General features: G+C 42.8%; 1 protein-coding gene across 2 annotated transcripts in view; it reads right to left on the bottom strand.

The window, feature by feature from the left end:
• Positions 1-601: 601 nt before the first annotated feature.
• Positions 602-12,226, bottom strand: part of LOC117816006 (tubulin beta chain) — a 37,142-nt gene continuing 25,517 nt past the window's right edge. Inside the window, exons 2-6 of one of the 2 annotated variants that reach the window (XM_034688057.1) lie at positions 3,501-3,564; positions 2,378-2,486; positions 2,186-2,296; positions 1,818-2,062; positions 602-1,735 (exon numbers count right to left, since the gene is read on the bottom strand). In XM_034688057.1, the coding sequence (XP_034543948.1) occupies positions 923-1,735; positions 1,818-2,062; positions 2,186-2,296; positions 2,378-2,486; positions 3,501-3,564 (1,342 nt within the window). In that variant the 3' untranslated portion in view covers positions 602-922. The remainder of the gene's footprint in view (positions 1,736-1,817; positions 2,063-2,185; positions 2,297-2,377; positions 2,487-3,500; positions 3,565-12,226) is intronic. The other variant, XM_034688058.1, reaches the window with a different exon arrangement.

The raw sequence follows: 12,226 nt of genomic DNA on the forward strand, positions 1-12,226 counted from the left end.
TTTAATGACGTATTACCAATCTGATGCATCTGCACGGAAACATGCAGGAGTTAAGTTAAATAACCTTCTGAGAGGATTCAGTGATAGATGCATCACAAGAATACATTCCTTCTTCCATCATTAATACTGATCTGAAAGAGGCTCATGACGTCTGCGTGAGAAGCTGCTTTGAATAGAGTTTCTGGCTTTTGCCCAAACAACCACCTGTACTCTTCTTCTTCTGATTGTGATCACAGAGCGGTTGGTGGAACAGGTGTCATTGTGGAAAAGAAGCAAAAATGTTTCCGCAGCCGTCTCTACAGCTCTACACTCAGATCTCACACTGCCTCCTTGTGGTGTTTGAGCAAAATGACTCAGTATGTGCGCACCATGCTGGTCTCCATTTTGGTTCTCCTTCACACTCTGACATCATTGGTTAAACTGTTAAATCCAAATTTGGCACAATGAAACGTGTTCACTAATCTGCTGGGTTTTGGTTGCTCACAGGATGTGTACTTTATTACTAATCAGATATCTGGATCAAACATAAAACAAACACAAGAGGATATTTTTACAATAAATTTATTTGAATTAATGCCAAATATGACAAGTGAGAATATTTGCATGAGTTGAACATTTTATTGAATACTTGGTCCAAGTATGAAACATAATGTTTAACATAAACAGAGAACTACCGACAAAGACCACAAGCACACTTGTGTTAGCTACCTCTTTATGGGGAATGAGATGAGAGAGACGATGTAGAGTTGTGAATCCTACTCTGACTGGAGGAGAAGGGAGAGAGAGGCAGAGGAAGTGAGACAGAGGGAGAGGAGGGCAGAGTAACAAACGAAAGAAAAGAGAACAGAGGGCAGAGCAGGAGTTAAATAAGTGGATGGTTGGATGAAGTTATGAGGAGTAAGGATGAGGAGAGATTTCAGCCTCAGGCCACCTCCTCCTCGCCCTCCTCCTCAAACTCTCCCTCCTCGGCCGTGGCGTCCTGGTACTGCTGGTACTCGGACACCAGGTCGTTCATGTTGCTCTCGGCCTCGGTGAACTCCATCTCATCCATTCCCTCGCCGGTGTACCAGTGGAGGAAGGCCTTACGGCGGAACATGGCGGTGAACTGCTCGGAGATGCGCTTGAACAGCTCCTGGATGGCAGTGCTGTTTCCGATGAAGGTGGCGGCCATCTTGAGCCCGCGTGGAGGGATGTCGCACACAGCCGTCTTCACATTGTTGGGGATCCATTCCACAAAGTAGCTGCTGTTCTTGTTCTGCACGTTCAGCATCTGCTCGTCCACCTCTTTCATGGACATGCGGCCGCGGAAGACAGCCGCCACGGTCAGGTAACGGCCGTGGCGTGGGTCGCAGGCTGCCATCATGTTTTTGGCGTCAAACATCTGCTGGGTGAGTTCGGGCACGGAGAGGGCTCTGTACTGCTGGCTGCCTCTGCTGGTGAGAGGGGCGAAGCCGGGCATGAAGAAGTGCAGACGAGGGAAGGGCACCATGTTGACGGCCAGTTTGCGGAGGTCGGCGTTGAGCTGGCCGGGGAAACGCAGGCAGGTTGTCACCCCACTCATGGTGGCAGAGACCAGGTGGTTGAGGTCGCCATAAGTGGGCGTGGTGAGTTTGAGGGTGCGGAAGCAGATGTCATACAGGGCCTCGTTGTCGATGCAGTAAGTCTCGTCTGTGTTCTCCACCAGCTGGTGCACGGACAGGGTGGCGTTGTACGGCTCCACCACTGTGTCTGATACCTGGAGGCACAACATGCAAACGTCAAGGGAGGACAAAGACATCAAGGAAGGAAGGAAGTATAAACACACATGATCGCCGTACCTTAGGAGATGGCACCACGCTAAACGTGTTCATAATACGGTCAGGGTACTCCTCACGGATCTTGCTGATGAGCAGAGTTCCCATTCCAGACCCGGTACCCCCGCCCAGAGAGTGTGTCAGCTGGAAACCCTGGAGGCAGTCGCAGCTCTCAGCCTCCTTCCTCACTACATCCAAGACTGAGTCCACCAGCTCTGCCCCCTCTGTGTAGTGACCCTTTGCCCAGTTGTTACCGGCTCCACTCTGGCCTGAAAGGAAAGGGTTAATAAACCTTTGAATACTGAAACAGAAAAAGACCATCTCTGCAGGGCGGATGATAAATATAGTCTTACTCTTTATTTGATCTACTTTTAAGCTCACTCATCACATACCAAAGACGAAATTGTCAGGCCTGAAGATCTGTCCAAAGGGGCCGGAGCGCACAGAGTCCATGGTGCCTGGCTCCAAATCCACAAGGATGGCCCTCGGCACGTACTTCCCACCTGAACACATTTGCCAGAGTTATGACATTATACTGGACAGGACTGTTACATCTTTAAACACTCAGTGGTGCTGAAACAGACCTGACGCCTCATTATAGTAGACATTGATTCTGTCCAGCTGCAGGTCGCTGTCTCCGTGATAAGTTCCTGTGGGGTCGATGCCATGCTCGTCGCTGATCACCTCCCAGAACTGCGTCAGGATGAGGGATTTAATCAGTCAAAATTCATAAAAGGCTTCAATCTGAAATAATCTAACATTTTAATATCTAAATCCAGCAGCATGTTAATTCCTGCATTTATTTAACATTTTGTATGCTTCCTGAATCTCAAACCACTGATGAATAGATCAGCTGATCGATTGACAACTGATTAACTCAGCTCTTCACTTTTGAGTTTAATGCAAAAATGTCCACTGTTCATTTGCCTGAGCTTCTTGGACGTGATGTTTGCAGGTCGGTCCTAATAGAATTTTCGACTTTTCTGCAAACAACAAGCAGTTAAAGGCATCAGATTGTGGCAGCAGGTTTTCATTATTCCACAACTCAAGTGATTTGTAGGTTAATGCAAAGAATGATTAAGATGCATTTATTATGTTTCAAGCCCATCAACCAGCAATCTGTGTCTGGTTCACATATATCTGTATGATTACAGGTGGATCTAAACCAACGCCCATTGACTAAAGGGATGATGACAGATGATTTAAACATTCATCCTTTGAGGCTTTTATTATAATGATACTGAAATATGACCCAGTATCTGTGTGTTTGTGTGGATGTGTTGTTATAGCATGTCTGCCTGCCGGCGTTCCAGTGCATTCGGTGTCTGAGCCACACCCCTCTCTCTCTCGCTCTGAGCACGCACGCACACACACACACACACACACACACACACACACACACACACACACACACACACGAATGCATGCACGCACGCACATACATGAGCGTGCGTAATCTGTGCGTGATTTTGGCACCAGCGACAGCAGCAGGGATGTCTCGGCTTGCCACCGCCCATCCTAAGCGATGCTATTGTACCCTGTCACAGTCTTACACAACAATCTCCATTCCACTGTGTTGACCTATTTACAGTTTCCTGTGCTCATCACGGCCTCATCATGCACAAACACGGTTAAAATGAACCGAATCCACCCTCATGCACACACAGGGGCTGCGAACGTAGGCGGCCGTCTGTGTGAGATGCATACCTTTGCTCCAATCTGGTTCCCGCACTGGCCGGCCTGGAGGTGCACTATCTCGCGCATGATGTCGCTGCGGTGTGGAGGATGCAACGGAGAGAAGCAGGGGACGTTAACGACGGACTCCGGTTGTGCTGCTGGTTCGGTCCTGGCCCTCCCGGTTCAGTCGACAGTCTGGCTGAATGGCGGAGGAGCTGAAACTGTAGCTGCGATCTCACTCTATCTATCTCTCTCTCACTCACTCTCTCTCTCTCTCTCTCTCTCTCTCTCTCTCTCTCTCTCTCTCTCTCTCTCTCTCTCTCTCTCTCTCTCGCTTCTCTCTCTCCCTCTCTCTCTCTCTCTCTCTCTCGTCTCTCTCTCTCTCTATCATCTCCTCCTCCTCCTCCCCTCTCCTTCCTTCTCTCGTCATCTCTCTCTCTCATCTCTCCTCTCATGGCCTCACTCCTCCGTCATCTCTCCCCTCTCTTCGTCCATTCTCTCTACTCCTTCTCCCCATCTCTCATCTCCCCCCCCCTCTCTTCTCTCTCTCTCTCCGCGTCTGCGGCCGTTCATCCCGGTGCGGCAGCATGACGTCATCTCCAGGGTCAACGGGAACCAGTGCAACAGCCGGAAAAAGTGGCCTGCCTGCCTGGGCTGCTTTGCTGTTGAAACCGGTTGTGTTCTCTGCATTAATCGGTACTATAAATGGAACACGTAGAGTGGAAATGAATGTCTCACTTGAAGCGTGCTCACTCCTCTGCATGCAGGGGTAATGGCTACGTGCATGAGCGTGCACAGCATCCCTTCACACATGCAGGGATCAGGATATTTAGGCTAAATCATATGTGAGTTAAGATGATGCTGGATGTGGGATTCAGTCATTGTGCAAGCAATTGTGTTGTGCATGGCGTCTTGCATAGCAACCTTGAGTAATCTGAACCTCAGGGCCAGGTTCTTTGGATGTCTTTCTGACATGATTTCTGATTTTAATCTATTTGTTTCATAATAATTAGTAAGGATATTGATCTCCGTCCTCCTCAAGTGCCAACCTCTGGTCTAAAAATATGAGTCCAATGTGGAAGTGCTAAAAACTGCAGTTCATCAAGGATCCGCTTGAGGCTGGCTCCAGAAGTACCAGAAACCACATACACACCAATTCAAAAAGACGGTCTTCACAGTAGAAATAAACATGTTTACAGCCTGGGACAAAAGACGAGTGTAGTCTGGATAGCTCATTTCTCGATCGGCACACTGTAGGGGGGGGTGAAATTTTTCTAACGCTGCAATTTCGAAGATATTGAAATTACAAGTTTTACATTATGAGAGGCACAGCTGACTGGACTGACATGCGGGAACACTGTAGCTGTTGGCGAGGAGGCTCAAAACCCGCCTCTTTACCTCACAATCGCTCGACAGCAGCAATATGGTTGCTGCCGCCGATTGGCCTCAAAACAGCGCTTCAGAAACAGATGCGTGACGTCACCGATACTACGTCCATATTTGATACAGTCTATGGTCCTCCCTGACTGTTTCCTGCACTACACACTGTCACAACCGTCCACTGAAAATGAACTATGTCTTTATCTCTCCTTTCAAACCTTTTCTGAGCATCAGATCAGTGGGGCCGCCTTCATGGAGGTAAACATCAAGAAAGCCGCAATACCTTAACAGTGTGCTGGGTCTCAGAGCATGTGCTGAACAACCAGTTCCACATCATCACTGAGTCCAGGACTGCAGTGGTCACCTGATGACATCCTGAAGGCTTTGTAAAGGATCATTACACCTGCTCCTCACTACCAAGAATACTGAATCTACCTTTGCCTATGTCCCAGTTGATTGATGGGCAGACCCCATGCCGGTCTGATCTTAAACACCGGAGCACCCCATGCTTTAGTTTTTGAAAATACATGATTGTGTGAGCACATTGACTCCACACTGTCTTCAGATTAGAGATCATATTTCACTTAACTACAACAACAAACTAACATGATGAGCGGAGCCAGGCCTGGAGTCAACAGGTCAGAGGTTTTCAGAGGACCAGAAAGACAACATGGATGAGGAGAAGCTCATTATGATGACGAAAATTGTTGATTCAGTAATTGCCACAGTGGTTGCGACCCGACGTAAAACAGAGGATGGACAAAGAGGAAGCAGCAGGAGCAAAAGAAGAGACAAAGACTTGGTTGTCATTTAACCAGCTGGCCTTTATCCCAGTGTGTTGCTTCTACTGCAGCCCCAATCATATCAGAGGAGATCACAGATGAAAGTGAGGTACTCTACCCCGTACCCAAACATAGTTTCCTCGCCAGTTTTGGAGTTCCTTGTACATTTCTTGTACAATTATGGTTACAGGCTCTCTCTTCAAGTTTTCACTAAATATTAGGATAAAGTCATGATTTTTTGTGCCCTAGTTCAACCCATGTCCCACCTGTTAACATGGAGGAGGCAGGCTTAATTACCTATAGTGCTTCCAGTCAGAAGAGGAAGCTCCGATTGTTTTGGCTTCACTTTTGGGGCTGACATGTCATCCATCATTGGAAACGGTTTGTCTGGGGCACTATGCATATTAGCTGAATATTTAGGGTCGCAGCACATTTGTATTTAACATTTATATTTAACATTAAGATTTAACATTTATATTCATATTTAACATTTAAATTTCACTTTTATATTTAAAATTTAACATTGATATTGAATTTGTATATTTATATTTAACATTAAGATTTAACATTTATATTTAACATTTAAAATTTAGATTTAACATTTAGATTTAATATGTAACATTAATATTTGATCATTTATATTCAACATTTAATAATTAGATTTAACATTTATATTTAACATTTATATTTAAAATTAAACATTGATATTGAACTTTTATATTTATATTTAACATTAAGATTTAACATTTAAAATTTAGATTTAACATTTAAAATTTAGATTTAACATTTAGATTTAATATGCAACATTAATATTTGATCATTTATGTTCAACATTTATATTTATATTACACATTTAGATATAAAATGTAACATTTATATTCAACATTTAGATTTAACATTCATATTTAATATTTATATTTAACATTAAGATTTAAAATTTAACATTAATATTGAACATTTAAATTTAACATTTATATTTAATACTTAGATATATATATAAAATGTAACAATTAGATTTAACATTTAGATTTATATTTAACATTTATATTTAACATTTATATTTAATATTTAGATATATATTTATAATTTAACAATTAGATTTACCATTTAGATTTATATTTAACATTTATATTTAACATTTATATTTACAATTAAAATGTATATTGACCATTTATGACTAGATTTATATTTACCATTTATATTTAAAATTTAGATTCATATTTAGCATTTTGTATTAACAGTGATTATAACTGAATATATTTTTCATTATAAAATGAATGTGAAGAAGGTCACACATTGCTCTAAATGTGAAAAAAAGTGACTTTTAAAAGTTCACATTACGTTTTTATGATGTTTTGGAGCTAAGTGAAAATTTTTGTTGCTGTTATTTTCAGTGTGCACATTTCTACTGAGGCGCTCCATAGTTTGTGGTACCTTAAGTGATGAGGACATTCTTCTTCTGTACCACTAAGAGTGCCGGTTAGGAAAACAAAGAAACAGCATAATGAAACAGTCCAGCAAGGCTCTGCAAGAAGTTATCCATTTGGCTAACCATTCTCTGGCTGAAGGATGTTTACACCAAGAGCTGCAATAAATAAGAATAATAACCTCTCGTATAATTGTCTTGCTTGCTGTGGTTGGAGGAAAGTCACTGGATGTCTCAGACCAGCAGCCAGATTCTCAGAAAGAGCTCCCACCCCTCTGGCTGATGGAATACTAAATGAGGTCACTGCCCAAGACTGAGAGAGTAATTCAGAGGACACGCTCTCTGTGTCCTCAGTGAATACTTGCTTGTACAGCCAAGTTAAATATGGCCGTCATAAGGAAACATTTAGTTATTTTATTTTTGCAGTTGCCCATAGAGACGGGAAGTTGGGGAAAACACAAGGAGTGGAAGAGAGCGAAGGGAAAGAGGAAGCGTGTGAGCAAAGTCAGCAGATAAGAGGGCATTCCCCAACCTTTATATTAAAAGGTGTCAAAGTTCTCCAAGAAAACATCAAAGATGACTTGAGAGGCAAGATTTGGATCCACTGTAGCTTGATTCAGCTATAATGAATACACATAACATGGGAAGCATCATAGTTAGCTCTGATTTAACTCAGATATCTCTCCCTGTCCTCACATGACCTTTAGCCACATTCAGACATCTGGTGGTCCCTGCACGGTGACCACTCAGTAACGACTCCGGAGTCAAAGAGAGCTTTGTTAACAGGGCTTCAGTCACACATAATAAGACAGACTGTTTTTTCAGTTTAAGATTTTGAGAGCCTTCAAGAGATCTTAACTTGAAGCAGCATAACTCTTTTCAATGAACACAAAGGGTTTAATGTTGTTGAAGCAGCATTGGTGCTTTTACCATTTTGTTGTAAAAGAAGAAGCAATAAACACAGCTGTTCAATAATGACTGATTACATAAACCTGTAGCTCTAAATGTAAAAGTTGGATATTTATGTAACTGTTGCTATCAGGCTGACACCTCGTATCTCCAAAACTACAGCTTTTCAGGAAATTAAAAAATGTGTGTTTTTTAAATAACGCTGTGACTGTGCTGAAATTCTCTCTTGGATTCGGCTATAGTAGATAAAACATTACAAATGGCCTTCTCTGGTGCCCTTCTGGTGGACAAAACATTTAAAAAAGGCCCTCTGGAGACCCTTACAAATCGCTTTAAAAAAGTGCCCTCTGGGTTCCTCCGCACTAGATTTAATGCATATTTAAGTCCCTTCTTAATGCCCTTTTATTAAACTCTTACCTCTGCTTCAATTGATTTAAATTAACCAATAACTGTGAGAACAAGGGGTTTGAAAGAGGTGCCCTGTTTTTTGTTGTTGTTTTGGCCCCTGCCACGGAAACAGCCTGGGTACGCCACTAACAACGGCCATCATTGGCCTTCACAAGGCCTCTCCAAAACCAATGGATGCCATCTCAGAGACTACATACAGATTTAAAAATTTACATTACCATGTACACTACCAGTCAAAAGTTTGGAAACACCTTCTCATTCAAGAGTTTGTATTTATTTTAATTATTTGTAAACACTGTAGATTAATACTGAAGACATCAAAACTATGAAAGAACATATATGGAATTATTTAATGAACTAAAAAGTGTTAAACAAGCAGGAAATATGTTTATATTTTAGATTCTGTAAAGTAGCCCCCTTTTTCCTTCATGACAGCTTTGCACACTCTTGGTATTCTCTCAGTCTGCTTCATGAAGTGGTCTCCTGGAATGGTTTCTAATTAACATGAGCCTTGTCAAGAGTTAATTTGTAGAATGACTTGCCTTCTTAATGTGTTTGAGACCATCAGTTGTGTTGTTCAGAGGTAGGGTTAGTACACAATGGATAGCCCTATTTGACTACTGTTGTAATCCAGATTATGGCAAAACCAGATTATTTCATAGTTTTGATGTCTTCCGTATTAATCTACAATGTTGAACATAATTAAAATAAATAAAAACCATTGAATGAGAAGGTGTGTCCAAACTTTTGACAGGTAGTATAAATTTCCTTTACTGCAAATTCAACAACTACCTAATGAGAATGGATTTTTGATCCATACAGCCCAGTACTACCAACAGGCTTAACAACCAGATATTCAAGGTAGTCACCCTTGATGAGGTAACTTATATAATTCTGAGAGCATGACAGAACATGCATCAGAGGTGCCGATACCGGTGTCCAGTCCAGTCCGACTTGCTTCCACATCAACCTCCTCCAGCAGTCATTTCTACAGGCATGTTTGTCACTGTGCTCAGGCAATGATGCATCGTACTGAAGTGGATTGCCGGCTTTGTCTATCAGCTTATCTTGAAAATTTCTTCCACTGTTGTTCCTGCCCTGCTGTGTTGACCCTGTCACATCCTCTCTGCCTCTACACTGCCCCTTCAGCTCATGTGTAGTCTTCTCTCATTCCTTCAGTGCTTAAAATGAGGGCATGCACAGCCAACACTCTGAACAGCCGCGGGGTATGCAGGATGGTGATCATGGGCATGGGAATGTGTTTTTAAAAGCCTGATATGACAAGCCTAAGAGCTTGCTGGCAAAGAGCCAGCAGCCATGAACACTGTAGTAATACCTGAAAGCCACAGGGAGGCGACAGAGATCTTCTCTTCAGCTGGTTCCACCGTTTGCTTGCTGTCCACTCCATCTTAACCCTCCCCTCGCTCAGCGTTTTGAAATCAGTCCATCGACTCGGTTAAATTTAATGTGTGACATTTCATGGGCTATTAAGTTCCAAGGACTGATATTCAGACAGCTCAATAGAGGGGAGTCTGAGCTTGAGTGAACCATTTAATACGCTTCAAAGCATTAAAAAATACAATATTCTCATAAGAAATGATTATTTTGTCTTTTTGTACTCTCTATGTTACAGCCTTTTTGGTACAGTGTGTGCATTGACCTTCTTAAAGTTCCCCTGTGGGTGACTCTCAGTGCTGAGGAATAATCAGGGTCGGATATTTGACATAAGCTCTCGAGGCTGATTTCATTATGAACGGTGATAAAACCTGAAAGCTCTGCTTAAATGAGTCCTATCTGTTCCTTCATTTTCATTTTTCTAATACATCAAAAGTTACGTTTTCAGGATGACATTAAGTTTTAACAGAGGTAAGAATGCCTGAGGAGGGCAGAGGAGGAATTCAAGACTCACATATATGACAAATACGACAAAAACACACACATTTGACATTCTGCAGCTGAGACTTCCTCCTCCTGTCCTCAGGAGGAGATGAAGTGTGCAGAGTATATTACCTCCCTGAACATATCCTCAAGTATATTCAAAACGCTCCATCAAACCTACACAACCTCAGTTCATATTTTTCCCAGTAGTCAAACGAGCCTTATTATCTCCCAGTGTGACCATCATGAGTGCTTCTTCATCCGCCCAACACATCCTCTGTTTCCTCCCAGTATACTTAGTTAAAATGTCACAACACACACACATACACACACTTCCTTAAGGGTTCCCGCTGCGCATAAATTTCACGGTTATTTAAATATGCTGCGCCGAGGTGAACACCCGACCAGTGGTTTGTCATTGTATGGAAAAGCTGCCAGATAGATTCCCCCTCATTAATGAGAGTCATAAAGCTAGCAGGCTGAATGAAGCACAAAACCACTGAAGAGGACACTCAGCACTTTGAAATACACGCACACACATACGGAGGAAAACGTAGAGAAAAACACTTTACAAGCAAAAACAGTGAAGGACACTCTCCAGGGACTGCAGGAAGGACACCTTGATTCACTGCTGAATGCAACCTATAACACATCCTGATTAACATGGAATCATATGGTTGGATCTTTATTGCAAAGTTTATATATAGTGCATATTAAATATGCACTATACCCTTTTCACAAGGTATAAATATTATTTATACCCTGTGAAAAGCACAGCTGAAGGTGAGTAAAAGTGAAGTGTTGCTTGAGTTTTAGGAGTACAGTGCTGCAGGAACCTCACATTCCTGCTTATTGGAATGGCTAAAGCCTGATTTATACTTCTGCGTTGAATCGACGGCGTAGCCTACGCTGGGGGTCCACGTAGCTCCCGTACCTACGCAGAGGCCTACTCACGTAGCTGATGTGGCCCTCCTGCAAAATGTAACTATGGCTGTTTCTGAAACGGCCTGCTACATACTACTTACTAATGTAGTAGGCAGTAGGTATTGCCTACTACATACTGCGTTTGAATTTAGTATGTAGTATGACTGTTCTGTTGGATCTGTCATGCAGCATGCTGAGCCAGACTTCGCTGGATTTCCGGTTTCGGAAAGCGGAAGTAAACAACGGCGAAGCCGATAAATAAAATGCTTATTTAGCATCCATTTATGATTTAAAAAGTTAGGAAGTGGTTTATATGTAATTTGATAACTTTCACAGCACCCAAAAACAGATTTCCTCCTGTCAAAAAATGAGGAAAAAGAAAAAGCAGAACGAGCGCTGTGCATTGTGGGAAACAGTACGTGAGGCAGACTGGTCCGATGCATACTGAGATATTTTCCCGAATCAGTAGACATCCGGGGAGTTTTGGCATACTGCAGATTTTGCTCTTGTTCACATACTACTTACTACATACTGAATTTTGGACATATCAGTACGTACTGCTAGTATAGTAGGCGATTTCGGAAACAGCCTAAGTGTAGAATCGACGCGGACCACAAGCCCTGTGATTGGTCCGCTCGGCGGCATTGTATTTCCTGCATTTACAGCACTTCTGGGATCCCCGCTCACTGGCCGTGTATTTCATCTCCTCCTCTCTATTCTTCATGTAATCATGTCTGTATGATAAACAGTAACATGTATCAGCTGTAGATTAACAGAACACGCTCTGAATCTCTGTGGAAAAGTAAACAGAGATCGTAGCGGGGCCGGAAACAGGCTATCAGAGAGACCACACTGCCATCAAGCGTTTCGGCGGGGAATTGCTGCACATCACGGACACACGGACGCACAAGTATGTGGTGCTCATGTCCGCGTCAGCCCCTGCCCCAATCAGCGCGACTTTTTCGCGGCCCTGCAATTTTATACAATCAGCGCAACTTTCCCGCAAATTTGACCAATTACATCAATCTCAGCCCCTGTACGTCATCGGT

Source organism: Notolabrus celidotus, chromosome 7, assembly GCF_009762535.1.
Source record: "Notolabrus celidotus isolate fNotCel1 chromosome 7, fNotCel1.pri, whole genome shotgun sequence".
In the NCBI taxonomy this organism is placed as follows: Eukaryota; Metazoa; Chordata; class Actinopteri; order Labriformes; family Labridae; genus Notolabrus; species Notolabrus celidotus.